General features: G+C 35.8%; 1 protein-coding gene across 1 annotated transcript; it reads right to left on the bottom strand.

The window, feature by feature from the left end:
* Positions 1-2,380: 2,380 nt before the first annotated feature.
* LOC18026726 (ABC transporter B family member 1) lies at positions 2,381-7,569 on the bottom strand. The gene is made up of 9 exons (XM_006410804.2): positions 7,132-7,569; positions 6,996-7,050; positions 6,740-6,915; positions 6,447-6,647; positions 6,097-6,356; positions 5,684-6,000; positions 5,371-5,594; positions 3,909-5,000; positions 2,381-3,832 (listed from the first exon to the last, which is right to left on the bottom strand). Exons 1-9 carry the CDS (start codon positions 7,567-7,569, stop codon positions 2,561-2,563), a joined length of 4,035 nt encoding a protein of 1,344 aa, XP_006410867.2. The 3' UTR covers positions 2,381-2,560.
* Positions 7,570-19,024: the final 11,455 nt, after the last annotated feature.

Genomic DNA, 19,024 nt, shown 5'->3' with positions numbered 1-19,024 from the left:
ACCATTCTCCACAAGTCCATTATTCTACCACAAACGAAAATGACACAATTTGTGCTTCCATTCCATTGACTTGTATACTTCACGCCCATAGCTTCCGCTTTAATTGAGCTTAATTAACTTGAGTTATACAAACGACTGACTTAAATCTTGAAAAAAATCTCTCTTCTTTCTCAAGACTGAGAAATGGACTGAGACCCTTGATATATCAAATGGTTACCTCAAATGTCACACTCACATGTATATTAAGAATACTTTGATAAATTTGTTTAAGAAGAAATGGAGTTTTCAAAGAAGTTAAAAGATGGTATATTACGTTTTTTTTTCTTTTCAAAAATCACTGATATCCTAATTTTTTTTTTTTACAAAATTCCTCTTTTCGTGGTTTCTTTTGTGAGGGAACTTCCAAGTTCCAATTGATCAAAGTGTTGATTTGGAGGCCATATCGAGAATGGAGTGTTTTGAGAATTTTAGTGGAGCTGATATTGAAGCTTTGGTGAAGACAACGATGATACGAACTCATTTAGGATGGTTTTTTTAGCAAGTATGTCGATCCTTCTGTCGTTATACATGTTAGTGTTGCCCTGAAATGATTTTTTTTTTTTACTTCACTATAATAACTATATTGATCAAGATAGTTTTTCACCGCTTTTGTACTCATCCTCATCTCTTCTTTTTTGTATGCTACGAGTGAGTGTTTGTGGAGTAATTCCCTTTTGTTTGCCAGACCAAGACTCCTACAAGTTCGATGAAGAGTTATTAGATGACTTACATTGTATTTTGTTAATTTGCGCTTTGAATTTCTTAACTTGATTTTGTATGTAAATGCAGGAAAGTCTGATGAGAATTATAAAAGTATGAATGAAATATATTTCGCCATTTTAAAGTGTCAAAAAAATCAACAGTCCTATGTTTTTTTCGTGGGGTCATAAACCAACAGTCTTATCTTATGTACTCTGATCAGTATACTTCCAAATGTTTTGATAAACCATATGAAACCTATAAATTAGTCAAAACCATACAATCTTATAAAAAATCTTACAAAGATTACAAATTTCCATAGTTGTGTAGTTGTTATATGTTTGGAAAGTTTTAATAGATATGAAATTAAGTCAAATATGCATATGGGGTATCTAAAACATTTCCCTTTGGACTTTGGATAGTTAAAATTTTGAAATAAAAGCAATATAAAAGTAGAGAAAGATCTCCATATTACCTGATATTACTCTATACCTCCATTATCACACATGGAAATTTTCCAATTTATTTAAAATTTCAGTAGTGACTCTATCTACATGTAAATAATTTTCCATTCTTTAAATTTCGTCATTTATATTATTTTTATTTTATATTTTCCATTCTTTAAATTTCGTCATGTATATTAGTTTTATTTTATATTTTTCAAATTAACCGAATTTGATTCTCATCCCTTATTACACATTCCTATATCCAAAATGAACATATGATTTTGGAGAAATCCATCCGTGTAAGATTATTCTGGCCTTCCTTGAATTTCTCAATGATTGAGTGACATGTGCCAAGTAGATAGCTGCATGCTTCTTCTCCTCCACTATAGCTTCCAAGTTTGTTCATAAACATATTTATTGCATTCAACAACTAAAACAAACTAGTCGTCATCATCATCATGGCGTGTCTCTTTATAAGCATATATGCATGTACAGTATATGGTCGCACGCGTGTGCTGCAGAAAGAAACGAAATCAAGAATTGTTCATAAAAGTCACATAAACACAAAAGAAATGTTTGTCCCTTCTTTTCTTTTTCGGTTTTGCTTTGAGTCTCTCATCATCTCATCTAATGTGCTTTTTGGACCCATCTTCTTTTTCTCGTTTTCATAATTTTGTTCCCCACGTATGTTCGTGTGTCTTTTACTTATAAATATTCCTCTTTATTTGACAATATTGTCATAAATTTTAATAAGTTTCTATGTTCACCTTGTTTATCATGATGTAATTTCCCTAAAAGGAATCATGATAAGGGGACTTTACATTAATATATTAGACCCACAACATTCAAAACCCATCTAACCAATACGATTAAAAACCTTAAAAGGTTACATTTCATCATATATCATAATATTTTTCTTTAGAACGGATCTCATCATTCCAAAGTTAGGCCTATCCTGAAATCTATATCAAACTAACGTAGATAGGAAACGAGTGCATTCGATGATAGTGGGATATGTATTACCTCAATACAATTATATACACTTGTCTTAAAGTTAAAACAGAGCAAAATTTGAATATTTTCTATTTTCGTTAGAAATGGCAAGAATTTTATCGCTTATAACTTCAGTTGCAAGGCTCATAGATTGATAAAGCATAAATGGATATTACAGAGGTGAAGAATTAGACTAATCATAATAATACACAATAATAATACTATACCATCAAATCTGAAACGTAGTTCCAAAAATAAGTAACCCCAAAATTAAAACAGAAAAAAAAAATGAGTTCGTAGGTTTTCTTTTTTCAGAACATCTTCTGGTGTTTGTTTTTTACTCTGTTCATTCTTCTTCTATATATGACCAAAAGTAGTAACTACTAAGCATCATCTTCTTTAACCCTAGAACTCGAACCTGACGTCATACCAATCACCTGAGTATGAGTAAATCTCTGCAACTGTATCATCCGCGCGTAGATTCCATCAGGCTGGTTCTTGAGAAGATGAGAATGCGACCCTTGTTCCGCCACTTTCCCGTCATCGATCACAGCGATCACGTGAGCGTTCCTGATTGTAGACAACCTATGAGCCACCACGATCGATGTTCTACCAGAGCAAGCCTGGTCCAATGCTTCTTGTACCGACCTCTCTGACTCTGCATCAAGAGCGCTTGTGGCCTCGTCGAGCAGCATGATCTCTGCTTTCCTCACGAGTGCACGAGCGATCGCTATCCTCTGTTTCTGTCCTCCAGAGAGCTGAACGCCTCTCTCTCCTACATAAGTCTTGTAACCATCAGGCAACGCAGATATGAACTTGTGTGCGCTGGCTAGAGTCGCGGCTTGTATGATCTCTGCTTCGGTCGCGCACTCGTGTCCGTACGCAATGTTTTCGTAGATGGTTGTTCCGAACAAGCACGGTTCTTGAGGGACAATGGCGATGTGTTTCCTTATGGATTTCAAGTTATACTTCCTTATGTCTTTACCGTCGATCATGACTCGGCCTGAGGACGGTTCGTAGAATCTCTGGATGAGAGAAATCACCGAGCTTTTCCCGCACCCGCTTGGACCTACAAGAGCTAGAGTCTTGCCAGCTCGAGCACGAAGGCTAAGGTCTCGGAAAACCTGTATGTCAGGTCTTGAAGGGTAAGAGAAATCAATGTGTTTAAGCTCGACTTCGCCACGTAACCGGTCTGGTACTGGGGTGGTATCAGGATCATCGGGTTCGATCTCGGTTTTCCGGTCAAGAAGTTCGAAAACAGACCGCATAGCTTGACCACCTTTGATGAAATCAGGAGCCAGTGTGAGCGTCTCTGCTGCACCATTAGCTGAGACCATCAGAACCATGAAGACTCTTATGGTTTTGGAGAAGTCAGAGATGCCGTGTTTCACAAGCCACGACGCGTACCATAGCCCTAGAGCGTAAGATGCGTAAAGACAGAACTGTGCTACACCATAGCCACATCCAGCGATCTGTCCTTTCCAGAAGCAGCGCTTCAATGGTGGCTCGAGGTTTGCAGTGTAGAGACGAACAATCTTTGCCTCTGAATTGAAAGCCGCGACTGTTCTGACATTAGCTATGGCTTCACCAGCGAGCTGCGTTCCCTTTGCATGCGCCGCTTCCAGGTCTCCAGAGAATCCAGTCATGAACATTTTCTGTTCAAAAGAAGGTTTCAGAGCTAAAGAACAACACTAAAAGAGAATGTACATTTTACTTTGCAAGAACACAAACCTGTAACACAGTTGCAGCAACAACTACAGGGAAGACTGCAACGAGGACAAGCGCAAGTCTCCATTGCAGAACAAAACCAGCAGTGCAAGCAACAAGCATCAACGCTGTGTTCTGCACAATGACCGAGATTCTATCTCCAATGGCTGATCTCACGTTATTGGCATCAAGAGCTAATCTTGCTGAGATTCTTGCGCTCTCATTCTCCTCTTGATCAAACCAAGCCATCTCGTTCTTGAGTACAGCGGTAAGCATCTTCTCACGGACTCTCTTGGTCAGATTCTCTCCCACAATGTCCCAGAAAGAATGCTGGAGCGTGTTGAAGATAAGCGCTGCAGAAGAGAGACCGATCAAGAGATAACAGTATTTATCAATCTGTTTGATCATGTAATCGTGGTTCGGATTGTAGTAGACGCTTAGCACAGCACTGAGAACATAAGCAAAGAACGCGCTTAAGGAGCCGCAAACGACAGAGCCTACGGAACCAAGCAGAGCGTATTTCCACTCAGGAGAGTTCATTTTAGCTAGTCTGCAGAAAGAATTGGCTTGATCCTTGAAAGCAAGCTTCTCGTGTCGATAGTTTGGGTACGAAGAAGCTTCAATGGAGAGGCTGAAATCAGAAGTTGAGAAATCCGAGAGTCTCCGTGAATATGGTGATCTTCCATAAGAAGAGTTACGAGCTATTATCGGTGAGCTAACAGAGTTTCTAGCACTCGAAGGTCTCGCACTACTCTTTCTCGCATTGCTCATGGCGGTTTCATGAGCTGCCTCTTGCATTTTGATGAGCTTAGAGTAAACTCCGTTTTCTCCCTTGGCGAAAAGCTCATCGTGATTTCCAATCTCAGAGACGCTTCCTTGCTGAAGCACAGCTACAAGGTCGGCTTTGCGAATGGTGGAAAGACGGTGAGCGATGATGAGAGTCGTCCTTCCAATCATGAAACGATCCAAAGCTTCTTGCACGAGCTTCTCTGATTCAGAATCCAAAGCACTTGTTGCCTCGTCCAAAAGAAGTATCGCAGGGTTCTTTAACATAGCTCTTGCTATTGCTATTCTTTGCTTCTGCCCCCCTGAGAGCTGCAATCCTCTCTCTCCTACCTGACATTATTCACATTAACAAATGAATATAAAACAAACATATGATATAGATTTATATCCGGTAGCAAAATCTATTGGAATAGTAGTGATAGCTGGTTTTCAAGTTAAAGTAAGAAGAAGAAAAAAAAAGACAGGCACATGAACATCCAAAAATTCAACATCAACACACATGACTGAAACTAGTTGTCTGGGTCACATGCGTTGTTTGACCAAACCCCATGTTACTCTGTTATAAATGCTTTCCCATGACCATACCTCTTCTCTCTTTTGACTCTTTTAAAAATACCTTAAACTAATGAAATTAAAAAAAAGCCAAAGAACACAGATTTTCAAGAACCTGGATTTGGATTGAGTAATGTTAAAACCAGACCTGTGTGTCGAATCCATCAGGTAGTTTGATGATAAAGGAATGTGCGTTTGCGACTCGAGCCGCCTCCTCGATCTCGACTTGATCCGCGTCGGGACGGCCTAAGAGTATATTCTCTTTGATAGAAGTAGCAAATAGTGCAGGCTCTTGGCTCACAAGACCTATTTGTTGCCTTAACCATTTCAGTTTCAGCGTCTTCAGGTCATGCCCATCGAGTAAAACTTGTCCTGCAGATAAAAAAGCGTGTTAAAACGAACAATGCTCGAGCAAAACCACCTCGTAAAACTAAACAGCATGTGTTGGAGATTTTGTTGACCTGAGGTCGGGTCGTAAAACCTCTCGATAAGCGAAACGACGGTGCTTTTGCCCGAACCGCTACTTCCGACCAAAGCTATAGTCTTCCCGGCGGGAACAGAGAGGCAGAAGTTGTTGAGGATCTTAACATCTGGTCTCGACGGATACGAAAAGTCGACGTTTTTAAGCTCAACAAGACCCGTGACTGAATCTAGCTCCACACCAGACTCGCTGTTTCGCTCTATCGTGGGTTTATGATCAATGATTCTAAAGATCTTCGCAGCAGCAACTTTAGCTTTCGCAAATGCAGCCATGCTCGGTGCTGATTGTCCCAATGCCCTTTTTAAACAACAACCCAAAAACTCAATCCATCAAAAGACTGATTTTTTTTCAATCAAAATGACAGAACAGAGAAGAGTATCAAAGAGTGCTTACAATCCACCGATCATGACGGCGAACATTGTGGCGATTGCGAGACCACCGTTGGTCAAATGATGGCGAACTAAGTAGCCACCGTACCAGAGCAAGAGAGCGTAGCAACAGAAGACGACGAAGTAAGTAGCACCAAGTCCCATTCCTTTAGCTAAACCTGTTTTGTAACCAAGTTTCTGTGCTGTCTTCAAAGCTGATGAATAAGCTTGCGAAGCTCTTGATTCTCCCACGAACGCCATTACTACCCTGATTTGTACCACTGTCTGCCATTTTTTTCATAATCGAATCAGACCCAGAAAATCGAATCAGAAAAAGAAGGTTTTTTTTTGTATATTGGGATTTGTGCACTCTACCTGTTCGACGATATTACCAGCTTGTGAAAGAGACTCTTGGCTCTTGTTAGAGAGCTTAGAGAGAGTGGTGGTATGGATTCCTCCGATCACGGCTATCAACGGAACCACCGCGAGAGTTACTAAAGCCAGTTGCCACACCGCCGTGAAACCGACGATGAATCCAGAAACAAAAGTCGCCATGTAGTGGATGAAATTACCCAACTGAGATTGAAGATCAGATCAGATGAGGAAGAAGAAAGGAAAAAAAGACAGAAAATTGAAGTTTCTTGATTGATCAGTGCTTTTGCTTTTACCTTCTCGCTAATGGCGTCTTGAACCATAACTGCGTCGGTGTTAATGGCGAAGACAACATCGGAAGTTCGAACCTCTGTGTCGAAGAACTGAATGTCTTGGTTTAAAGCTGCTTCTAAATACTTTATCCTCATCTTCGTCGTTTGTCTCTCTCCAGTCCACATCCAACAAGAAATTTCTGCAAAAAAAACCGACTTAAAATCGAATCTAGCTCACGGATCAAGAAACGTAAAGTTTCGGTTTTTCTTTCTCTTTCACCTGCCCAAGAGGAAGCCCAGATTGCAGCACCAACGACAAGAAAGTAAAGCGCATACTGCAGAAAACAAGTGATTCGATTAGTGTTTCAGAGACTGAAGATGGAAAATTGAACAAACAGAAGGATTAAAATTGGTACCTTGAGAACTTCTTGCATCATCTTGTCGACGTTATTGGCATTAGAACCAAAGGAATTAACGAGATCGGCGAAGAATCTGAGAAACAGAGGTAAGGAGCATCCATGGACGAAAGCACCAACAGAGCCGACTCCCATCAATACATAATCCAATCCATCTGCGAATCTGAATAGCTCTTTGAAAGCAACTCCACGAATCTCTGCTTTTTTAGGCTCCTCCACTATTGTCGGAGGAGGAGGAGGAGCACCACCGCCATTTTCCATTTCCGGAGGAGGATGTTCCCGGAGCTCTGTTTCTGGGTTTCTCGAGTTGTTATTATTATTGTTGCTTTTATCGGAGGAGGCTTCAGGGAGAAGCTCAAGGCCTTGCATTTCGGACCAACGCCATTGTTCCACTGACTTTATTTCTTCTTCTTCTTCCTGATCAGGTTCTTGGGACATTTGTGTATATGTTTTCCTACTTGACTTTATAGAGAACCTCAAAAATCACAACAGCTCTGAGAAAAGGAAAAAAAAAACTATTCCTTTAATTTTCTTATAAATGTATATTTTAAAAAAAAAAATTAAAACCTCATAGCTTCTTCATCACAACACTTATTTTTATAATCTCAGCATCGTTTTTCTTCTCTGTTTGCCTTCTCCCATACTTTAGTAATAATAATCCCACTTCCGTTTTTTAATTAATTAGTTTCCTTATTTATTAACCTTTTATACCATGTTGCCCAAAAAAAAAAATTAACTTTATATACCGTTTAATTTTTAAAGATTATACATAAGACCATCCGATTGGTCAGTCAACCTGTGTATTTATCACTTCACTGTTTAGTATAATACTATCTGATTGGTGAGTCAGTTTGTGTATTAATTCCCTTCTCTTTTAAACCAATTTTCAAGATTTACCAAACATTGTTGTATTCTCGTGTAGTGATTTTCAACCCACGCTTGATGTTTTTTATTTCCTTTTCCACATTTGTTTCCATGTTCTTGGATCCGTTTGCTTAGTGGGATTTTCTTTTTTTATAAAAACAATTAATTTAATTTTAGTAAATTGTTTTTTTTTTTTGCGGTTTCTTGTTGCGTAGAAAACAGAGAAAGTGACAGATGATGGAAGAGAGAGAGTGTGGGATTGATGAAATCCGACATAGAACACTGTTCTGAAATTGGGATAAGTTTTTGACGCTCAACAGGTTCTGCTATTCATTTGTCTCAAAATTCTCTTTATACAAATTTTTAGATATTGTAAGGAAAAAAATGATTTTTTACAGTGGGAAGCAAATTATGCAACAATCAAAATAATACCCATAAACTATTTTAAAATATGTTAGTCTCAAATAAAATAAATGTGCACTTCTTTTTGTTATTACCAAATTTGGTAGGTACAATAATTATCGATTATGATTGTTGTTTAGATCTGAAAATGTGCACAGTAGTGACTAGAAGTCATAATCCACATCACCTACTACAGAAAATTACTAATGAAAACCATCTGCTCATAGTTTTCTTTATCAATAATATTATTAGCATATAATATTATATGTTATTATTTTTTTTACATTCAAATGTTAAACAGACAACGTTTACCAACCGTGAATGGGTTTTTTCCGGTTTTTTATTCATTTTTTTGTCTTTTTCTTCAACATGTATAAAAGTTTAAATTCACGTAATAACACAGAGTCGGCATTACTACAGACCACTAAAGTGTGTGTTCTAGTCAATTTTACTATGCCTTAAAAAATAATTTTTAAGCCTGGTGCAAATATGTTTTGCAATTAGAAGGGAAATGCTGCAATGAATACATTACCGTCATCAGCGATTAAAAAGTTATAGCTACAATTGCAACTAGCCATATAAGTAATCGTTCTAATGGCTTATAACCAGGTGCCTATTAATGTGAACACTATACTTTCTCTGGGATTATAAGCAAATTTCGGTAGCCAAAGTGATTAAAAGATTGGCAGTGTGTAAAAAGGATAAAAATACGGCCTCCCAAGTAGCCAAAGTGATTAAAGATTGGGAGTGTGTAAGAAAACATGTATCTGTTCACACATCTTCCATTTTTTCTTGTCTCCTTTCCTTTGATTACGGCCTTCGTTTTTTTTATTCGTTCTGATTGTTAAATCACAATTATTATTCATCATTAACAAAATAGGAAGATAATGGGGTTCACATTAACAGACACCTGGTATTCAAAAACGAATCTAACCGGTTTAGTTTAATCTATATGGAAAAACGAAAGTCTTGATAGTGAATTATTTTTGTGGTTTATTTAATAAAAAGAAATAGAAAAAATCAGAGTCAGAGTAAGACACTGTGGTACGGAAAATAAATAATTATAAAATAAGGAAAGCCATATTTTATGGGAAAGAAGTTCAGCTGCTTTAATCACGCCTTTAGAGATCCTAATTTAAATTGACTCCTCATTTTCTGAAGTTTTTTTTTTTGGGACTTAAGCACGAATACATATTAAACTACAAATAAGTGAACTGTGAAGTGTGTAACTTTCTTTCCAAAAGATATTGAGATTAAAACAGCTCTCTCTGTCGAGATCAATTATTCAAGTACTAAACAAACCATTGTTACAAAAAAAAGTACTAAACAAAGGTTATATATAGCCGCTGATTGATTAGAACAGCTAAAAGCCTAAAAATGTGATAACTGATATATCATATTGTTTGTAGTGTGATATATTTTCATGCTTAAGGAAATAATCCTTAAGAAAATGAGGAGATAATTTAATCATTCAAAAGACCAAAGGATAAGAAAAAAAAAAGCATATAAAGAATGCAACACGTACGGAGAACGGTAACTTCGGCTATTGCAGGTTTAAAATACAAATGACATGCTCCAAAGACATAACTAGTTTGTCCTTGTTTTCGAGATGGTACTTTTTGAATTATTTTCACCTAAACTAATTCCTAGAGTCGATTCTGTTTTTAACCGAAAGTCACGTCGGTGATTCCCCGTTTGTTGAAACAAAACCTACCCTACTTTTCTCCTAATTAATTAATCAATTTTCTTTTTCTTTTTCCAAACCCATTTTCAATAATTTTTTTTCACAAATACATCGATATGGACTTGGTTCAGTAATGAAAAGCCCTTTGTTTAGAAAAGTTATTACAGTAATTGGTCCACTTGGTGTTTTCTTTCACGGTGAATGGAGACAATATGTGCAGAATGCAGTGAAGCTACCGTGATCCTGACATTTAGGTTAAACTTAGCTAGAGACCTTGTAGGCTTGTACATCTTTGTCCGGTTGAAAATAAAAGCCGAAAATTTTAACAATTGACTTTGAAATTATTTTTGGTGTACTGTGTTATAAATGATGGTATCGTGATTTCAAAGGGGTAGTTCTACTGATTTAGTCGATTTATCCACGAGATCAACACATGGTTTCTGATGCATGCTCTATCTTCATTCACATATATATTTTAAAGGGATTATTTTACGGAATAAAAAAAAAGTCACATATATTACCATAATTCACGATAGATTGTACGAAACGGTTTATAAATTTTGAGTATTATATATATATATATATATCACAAGTGTTTAACAAAAGAGAATATTATTTACCAGTGTGGCAGTGTTATTTCTATCACCTGAATCATAATTAATTCAATAAACTAAACCCCTTAATGTATTCAGATGCCGAGATGCACACAACATCCATAGAAGACGCCATCGTTTTGTTGTTCTGATGATCTCATTTTCGAAAACTTTTTTTTTTATAGAAAAATCATTTTCGAAAACTTCCAAGAAGAAAAATGCAGTAATATAACAACGCTGGCAGCTTGATCAAAACTTTCGTTTCTATTATCAACTAAGAAAATGTAAAATGCTATCTGAAATTTATTAATTTCTATTTTTTTGTTCGAAAATGAAAAAAATATTTGTATTTACGTTTTGTTTTCAAAATGCAACCCATAATGTTTTGTACGTTTTGTTTTCAAAATGACAAAACATCTAGTTTTGTTGTTTACGTTTTGTTCCAAAATGCAAAACATATTTTTTTCAAGTAAGTATTGAATTAATAGTTGTAGATTTAACTTTAAATAGGAATAAATATTTGCGTTTAAGAAAATATTTGCGTTTATATCCACACGAGACGATATCGATTTCTGTGTCTCAGATGTATCCAATATTATAATTTTACTATTCAATTGTTGACCAAACAAAAATTTAACTATTCAGAAAACTACATCTCTACAAACAAACATTCATTATTGTATCCGTAGGAATATAAAAATGTTTCGCAAGTCATGTCAAATAAAATAAGGTCAAAATGACAACACACCAAAATTAACCTCATGGATACTCGAAGTGGTACATAGGACACTCACGTAAATGGAAAGCTGTAATAAATTGTAGAACCAAACAGTTTCTTTTATATTGTATAGAAAGTAATTTCCGACTCTTCCTTTCTGCATTCAGATACATCTGAGACACAGAAATCGATATCGTCTTCGTATGGATATAAACGCAAATATTTATTTCTATATACACACACATGCCTGTACACATATTGGCATGCACGCATTGACTTATCTTACCTGTTCAGATTGATTTCACCAAATGTACTTGATCATTATTTAATGCGACAACTACTTATTTCAAGACCCTAATTTTTATAAAGACACATATGGAGAAATGACACTTTCTATGTCGATCCTCATGCAAAGATTATATGCGGAAAACTAACCAAAGGCTTTCTTTCAAGAAGCAGAAATTGAACCGGACAGAGATCAAACCAGCTAGTACAATCTCTAATTGATCGTTAGCATAATATTAGTCAGAGGCCATTTGCCAGTTTTGTTTTCCACATTTTATCTTTTAAACTCGGCATAATTAATCAAATTAAGATGATATCATGTGCTCTTGCTTAGTCTCTCTTAAGGAAAAACTATTATTAAAGTAAACAATTAATTACTAGTAAATGATAATATAAAGTTGTGTGGTCCAAATTCCCTCCCCAAACAAAGGGATTATAAATTCACATTTTCTTATTTTTATTGCAATGTAAAAGAAACGCATCATCACACACTCTTGGATATATACACAAACACATAAGTACATGAATATGCTATTCTATGAGACCCCCTAAAAAGAAAAGATAATATAATTTTTATAGCAGAATTTGAATTAGAGACAAAACAAAAATACTCGAATGCCCACTCAAGTATCTCTATCGAAAAGTGGTGGACGTGACTCTCATTGTGCCCCCAAATAGTCTTATTTCTCGTGATGAGTTTTGCATTAATTTAGGGTTAACCGGATGTTTGATCACGCACTTCATTGCCTTTAATGGTTTTTCTTTCAGAATTCGTTGAAATTGAAGTTAGTATGATTAGAATGACCAATATTCGAGGAAAAAAACTACTCCCTCTATGTAAGATGATTTAGAAGAAACAAAAAGAATTATTTCATTTAACCGGATTTTACATATTTATATGCAAAAATTAATTTAATTAGCTAGATGTCTGTGACTATTTGTATTATGTATTGGTTAATTTATTTTTAACTAAATATTACTAATTAATATTTGTAATAAAAATAGAAGAAAGAGTATTTCTTAAATCTCACACTTTTAATTTAAAATTTAAAATCATTTATAATGGAACCTATATAAAAACTAGTAAAATTAATAAAGTCAACACATTCTTCGCTAGTCAAACGATTCCCAGTAGTATTCAACCGTCAAAATTACAAAAATAAAAATAATCCATAGTCTTTTTTTTTTGTCGTGAATCAATAGTCTAATACCAAAAAAAAAAAAAGATGGGGAGGTGGTAGATTTTAGATATCTAACTTTTTTTCCTATTGGAATTCAAAATAGGGACATTTTCTTACGAAATTTAATGTTTCGTGGTCTAGAAAATTAACAATTAGAACCAAAAGTCGCAGTCGTTGGTTTTGCTGGCTTTCAGTTTCTTAACTTCATTTGTAGAGTCAATATTGGTTTTGCATTTCGAGACCGTAATAATGATCCAGAAGCAATTCGCTCTTCATTTGTAGAGTCAATATTGGTTTTGCATTTCGAGACCGTAATAATGATCCAGAAGCAATTCGCTCAGTTTCGACGTCTAAGTTCCCAGGTTGATTTTTAATTTGCGAACTTCAACTTTGACAGGTCCCGTGTAAAACAGTAAAAGATATAATGTACATTGTGTGTATGTGTGTGTGTTTTTTCAAAAGTGTAAATTTAGAATTAATATTTTTAAAGGAAATCTAAATGTTACCACTTATTTTAGCGCTTTAAACCCATAAATCATGGTGTATATGTTACTGCAGTAAAACTTATATATGTGTTTAACTAAGTCAAATAACAAAATTGGGTTATTTGCTAGATATTAAAAATTTACGTATTTACTTGTAAAATATAGCTAAGTAGTTGGTAATTATTCTTTATGAAATTCTTCTCTAGATCGCATTATTGACTTTCTAGGTGGTGCAGTTGAGACATTGCATTATTTTCTTTTGAGATGGTACAACTGAGACAGCCTTAGCATCTAGCGTATAGGAGGACAATAGGGTGTGAGAGGTATTCACAAGTGGCGAATCTCACGTAGTGAGATTTCGATTTAGTGGATTAGTCCCTATAAAATAACATATCAAATTTTAAATATTTTTTTGGTTTAAACTAAATTTACATTACGATGGGGAATATAAATAAAGCATTGAAAGCAATATGACGGAAAACAAAGATATAGTTCGACAGCCTATTCATTGAAAGTAAAACTGAAAAAAATGCCATTGAATATATTCTCTTTATGGGTTTAGTTCAAAAAAACCCTAATTCAAAACCAAAATAAAACACTAAAATCAGATATGATTATGTTTTCCAAAAAAATAAAAAATTACTGAGGAATGGATCATGATAAAAAAAAATCAATTTTGATACGAAATGTTTTGATTAATATGAAAAGACTTGAAAACAAAATTATTCCGACTTATAATATAATTTTTTTTTAAAAAATCCAAAATTACCGGATCGATTACATTACTAAAAGATGTTACACAAATATTTTTTTTTAAAAAAAATTTGGTTAGTGATGTTCAAGAAACTGAATCAATAGTTCTTTAAAATAAATGGTACGGATGAGACTAATTATTCATAGTAATTCGATAGCGACTCAATAAAAGATAGATAAGACTATTCGTAAACTATAGGGTAATTTGGAAACCTATTAATCCCAACAAAATAATTGTGAAAGAAGAAAACATTTATTTTTGGTGCTTTCCAGCTTCCACTAACATCGAAAGCCAAATCAGAGCGTAACTCCACACGTGCTCTTCTTTATATTTATATGTTATTTTTCTGGTCACTTTTTAGTTTAGTATTTTTTCCTCAATTCTGTATTATGCTTTTGTTCTTAATAATTGGCTCAATTTTTTTGGAGTTTAATTTACTAATCACGTATATGCTGAGTGGGCTGGAAATTTCGTAAGTGCCTTCACGACTGTTTCGATTATTGTAAAGGTTAAGGAATCTTGGTTAAGCGAATCTCCATCGTAATTGTCAGATTCGTACTTCTTTTTAGAGAATTATGAGATACTTCTTTTAATAGCTGTATTACGATCCTGTTTACAAGTAAAGTTCAGGTTCCTGAAAAGATAATTTGCTACTCAATAATAAAACAGAAACTTAAAGTTACAAGAATGAGGGGTTTTTCCGATCGTCGTAAATTTACGACGACGTTACGTCTACGACGATCAAAAATTTCGTCGTAAATTCGACGTAAAAAATGACCCTCGTAAAATTGTCGTGATGTTACGACGATATTACGACGAATGAAAAACAAATTTTAATTCGTCGTAATGTTGTCGTCGTAATATTTACATCGATAATATAACTAATTATCCTCTATCTTGTAATTGACATAAAATCAATGTAAATGTGATGTAAGTTTTATTTCGACGTAAATTTGATGTAAATATGCAATGGTAATATGTTGGTAACCAAACAAAAAATTCTATATATACCCTTTCTTCTCTCATTATTCCATCAACCCAAACAAACATATAAAGACACAAATTTTTTGAGTCTTTGAATGTTTAAGTAAAATTTTTAGTAGTTGAAATTTATATCAAATTTCAGAAACAAAAAGTCAAATATTTGTTTTTGAAATGTCTATATACGATCTACGAAAGTGGATGTATACGCCCAAAAATGGTGATGGGTCGTTGACTGAAGACTTCAAAAACGGATTGGAAATATTCATGTACCAAGCCGGCCTTATGCAAACTGTAATTGAAAGCGGCAAAATGTATTGTCCTTGTGTGAAATGCAAAAATAGGAAACATATTCCTATTGACACTGTCTGGCAGCATTTATTGAATAGAGGGTTCATGCCCCAATACTTTATTTGGTATCAGCATGGAGAGGGATATGGTCAAAGTAGTGGTCAGATGGCTGCACGGAGTAGTAGTAATCATCAAGAACATGTGGATTTTGAAGCGTCCAATGATTATCAAAGTAGTCAAGTTCAGGGTGAAGATCATGATAGGATGCATGAAATGGTTACTGATGCATTTCATGAAACACATGCTGATACTGTTGAGGAGCCCAATGCAGATGCGAAACGCTTTTATGATATGTTAAACGCAGCAAAACAGCCTCTGTACGAGGGATGTAGGGAATGTTTATCAAAATTATCATTGGCAGCTCAGATGATGACAATAAAAACTGATCACAATCTATCTGAAGTTTGCATGAACGATTGGGCAGATCTTATTAAAGAGTATTTGCCACATGATAATTTGGCTGCTGAAACGTATTATGAAATTCAGAAGCTGGTTTTTAGTCTTGGATTGCCTTCTGAGATGATTGATGTTTGTGTTGATAATTGTATGCTTTTTTGGAGAGATGATGAGAAGCTTGAAGAATGTCGTTTCTGCCAAAAGCCAAGATATAGACCGCAAATTGCTGGGCGTAAGAAGATTCCTTACAAACGAATGTGGTATCTTCCTATAACTGATAGGTTAAAAAGACTATATCAATCTGAACGGACAGCTGCGTCGATGAGATGGCATGCAGAACATTCATAAACAGATGGGAAAATGACTCACCCGTCTGACGGGAAATCTTGGAAACATTTTAACACCGTACATCCAGACTTTGCTAGGTATAAGCGAAATGTTTATCTTGGTCTTTGCACTGACGGGTTTAGTCCATTTGGTATGTCTGGTAGGCAATATTCATTATGGCCTGTGATTCTTACGCCATATAACCTTCCTCCAGATATGTGCATGCAAAGAGAGTTTTTGTTTCTAAGTATATTAGTCCCTGGTCCAAATCACCCAAAGCGGGCCCTTGATGTGTTTTTGCAACCACTCATACATGAGTTAAACCAGTTGTGGCATGTTGGAGTACGAACATATGACTGTTCGAGTGGTAAAAATTTTACGATGCGAGCGGTGTTTATGTGGACAATAAGCGATTTCCGGGCATACGAAATGCTATCAGGTTGGACAACGCATGGGAGGTTATCATGTCCTTATTGTCTTCATAGGACTGATGCATTTCAGCTTAAACATGGTAGGAAAACCTGTTGGTTTGATTGCCACCGTCGGTTTTTACCACCAAACCATCAATATAGAAGAAATAGGCGTTTGTTTATGAAGAACAAATTGGTTCGTCTCCCTCCACCAGTGTACCTAACTGGAGAAGAGCTTGAAGCGCAAATAGATCATTGGGGTGGACTTGAAACGGTCCCCCGAGGAGGAAATTGGCACACTCCTGCGAATATGCCTGAAGGATATGGGGTTCATCATAATTGGCACAAGAAAAGTATATTTTGGGATCTGCCTTACTGGAAAGATCATTTGCTCAGACACAATCTTGATGTTATGCACATTGAGAAGATTTTTTTTTGATAACATCATGCATACTGTTTTGAACGTCCAAGGAAGAACCAAAGACAACGTTAAATCATGGATGGACTTACCCGATATATGTAACAAAATTGAGTTGTATATGGTGAGTAATGGGAAAGCACATGTTCCTGTATTTTGGTTGGGTGCTGAACAAAAAACAGCATTGTTTAATTGGGTATCATCAGCCGTGAAATTTCCTGATGGATATGTATCTAATCTGGCTAAATCTGTGGATAAAGGACAAAAGTTTTCAGGGATGAAAAGTCATGATTGTCATGTGTTTATGCAACGGTTACTTCCTTTTGCGTTTGCTGAACTCCTACCGGGACATGTCCATGAGGCACTAGGAGGCATTGGAGCTTTCTTCCGTGATCTAAGTACAAGGACATTATCAGAAGATGTAGTTGCACAACTGTCTACAAATATTCCAATATTGTTGTGCAATTTAGAGAAAATATTCCCACCTGCTTTCTTCGATGTTATGGAACATTTACCTATACACCTCCCTCATGAAGCAGAGTTGGATGAACCTGTTCAGTTTAGGTGGATGTATCCGTTTGAACGATTTATGAAGCATTTGAAGGGTAAGGCCAAAAACTTAGCAAAAGTTGAAGGGTCTATCGTGGCAGGAAGTCTGACAGAAGAGACTTCTCATTTCACGTCTTATTACTTTGCTCCAAAGGTTCGTACACGCAAACGGGCTCCAAGACGTTACGACGATGGGGGCGTAGGACAAAGTTACGCAGTAGAAGGTGTGCCTGATATATTCTCACCAATTGGACGTCTAAGTGGGAAACTAAAAGAAACTTGTTGGTTAAACGAACAAGATTACCACAGCGCACATACATATATACTTCTGAATTGCGAGGAATTGACACCTTACGAGAGGTACATAATTATAACCATGCATGCTTAAAATTTGATTGAACAGACGAAATGTCCTTAACAATGTTTTAAAATTTCAGCACTTTCGTCAGTCAAGTCCGAGAATGCATTGACGGTGTTTCAGAAGATGAAATTAACAAGCGGAAAGACCAACATTATTCATTGTGGTTAAAAGGTCAAGTCGAGCATGATGACATGACATATGCAGTATGGTTTCATGAGTTGCTCCTAGGTCCTATTTCGAAGATAACTACTGCAGCTATGTATTTTACACGTGGCTATGTTTTTCATACTTATAGTCACGGCACTCAACGGGCAACTACAAACTATGGAGTTTGTGTACGAGGTGAAGTAGACTTTTATAGGATCATCAAAGAGATAATTGAAGTGGAATACCCCGGATTAGTCAGAATGAAAACTGTTCTATTCAAATGTGATTGGTTTGATCCTACGGTAGGTCGTGGAGTGCGAATTAACAAATTCGGAGTGGTAGATGTAAACGCATCTCGGCGATACAATAAGTTCGAGCCTTTTATGCTTGCATCTCAAGCAGAACAAGTCACCTTTGTTCCATATCCTCGAGTTCGGAATACGGGAATTTCATGGCTGGCGGTTGTCAAAGTTGCTCCAAGGGGTATAATTGATGGTGTAGATCTCTCGCCAATGCGACAAGATGAATGTGTCGACATTACAGAACCGGATGTTGAAGAAAATGTTCTTTTAATTGATCCACGTAATCGACAAGTTGAAGATCTACATGGGGACGAAACTGAAGAAGGTGTTGACGAATTTCAAACAAGCAGTGATGATGACAATGATGATGAGGACACCGAAGAAAATGTTGATGAAGACTAATTAAATATGTTGACATTTAATTGCATGTTTCAATGTAACATTTGGCAAATTTAAATTTTTGAAAAATTAAAGCCAATTAATGAAAATAAAATTTGTTAAAGTGTTAACTTGGACATATGTTGACTTTTACGACGAATTTACGATGATTATTTAGAAATCGTCGTAACTTCGTCGTAAAATGCAAACCCTAAACCCTATAGGGTTTAGCTTTTCCAACTTACAGAATGGTTTTTGGGTTCATTTTCCTAAGTAAACTGATGTATTATATAAGGGTCTGTAGTAT

The sequence above is a fragment of the Eutrema salsugineum genome, unplaced genomic scaffold (genome assembly GCF_000478725.1).
Source record: "Eutrema salsugineum unplaced genomic scaffold, Eutsalg1_0 scaffold_10, whole genome shotgun sequence".
NCBI lineage: Eukaryota > Viridiplantae > Streptophyta > Magnoliopsida > Brassicales > Brassicaceae > Eutrema > Eutrema salsugineum.
Note: the sequence above shows the minus strand (reverse complement) of the source record. Positions and strands in the feature narration are given on the sequence as shown.

Coding starts and splice junctions, on each gene's coding strand:
- LOC18026726 (XM_006410804.2), bottom strand. CDS start 7,569: ATGTCCCAAGAACCTGATCAGGAAGAAGAAGAAGAAATAAAGTCAGTG. Junction 6,916..6,995: donor CTGGGCTTCCTCTTGGGCAG/GTGAAAGAGAAA, acceptor TTTTTTTTGCAG/AAATTTCTTGTTGGATGTGG. Junction 6,001..6,096: donor GCCGTCATGATCGGTGGATT/GTAAGCACTCTT, acceptor TTGTTTAAAAAG/GGCATTGGGACAATCAGCAC.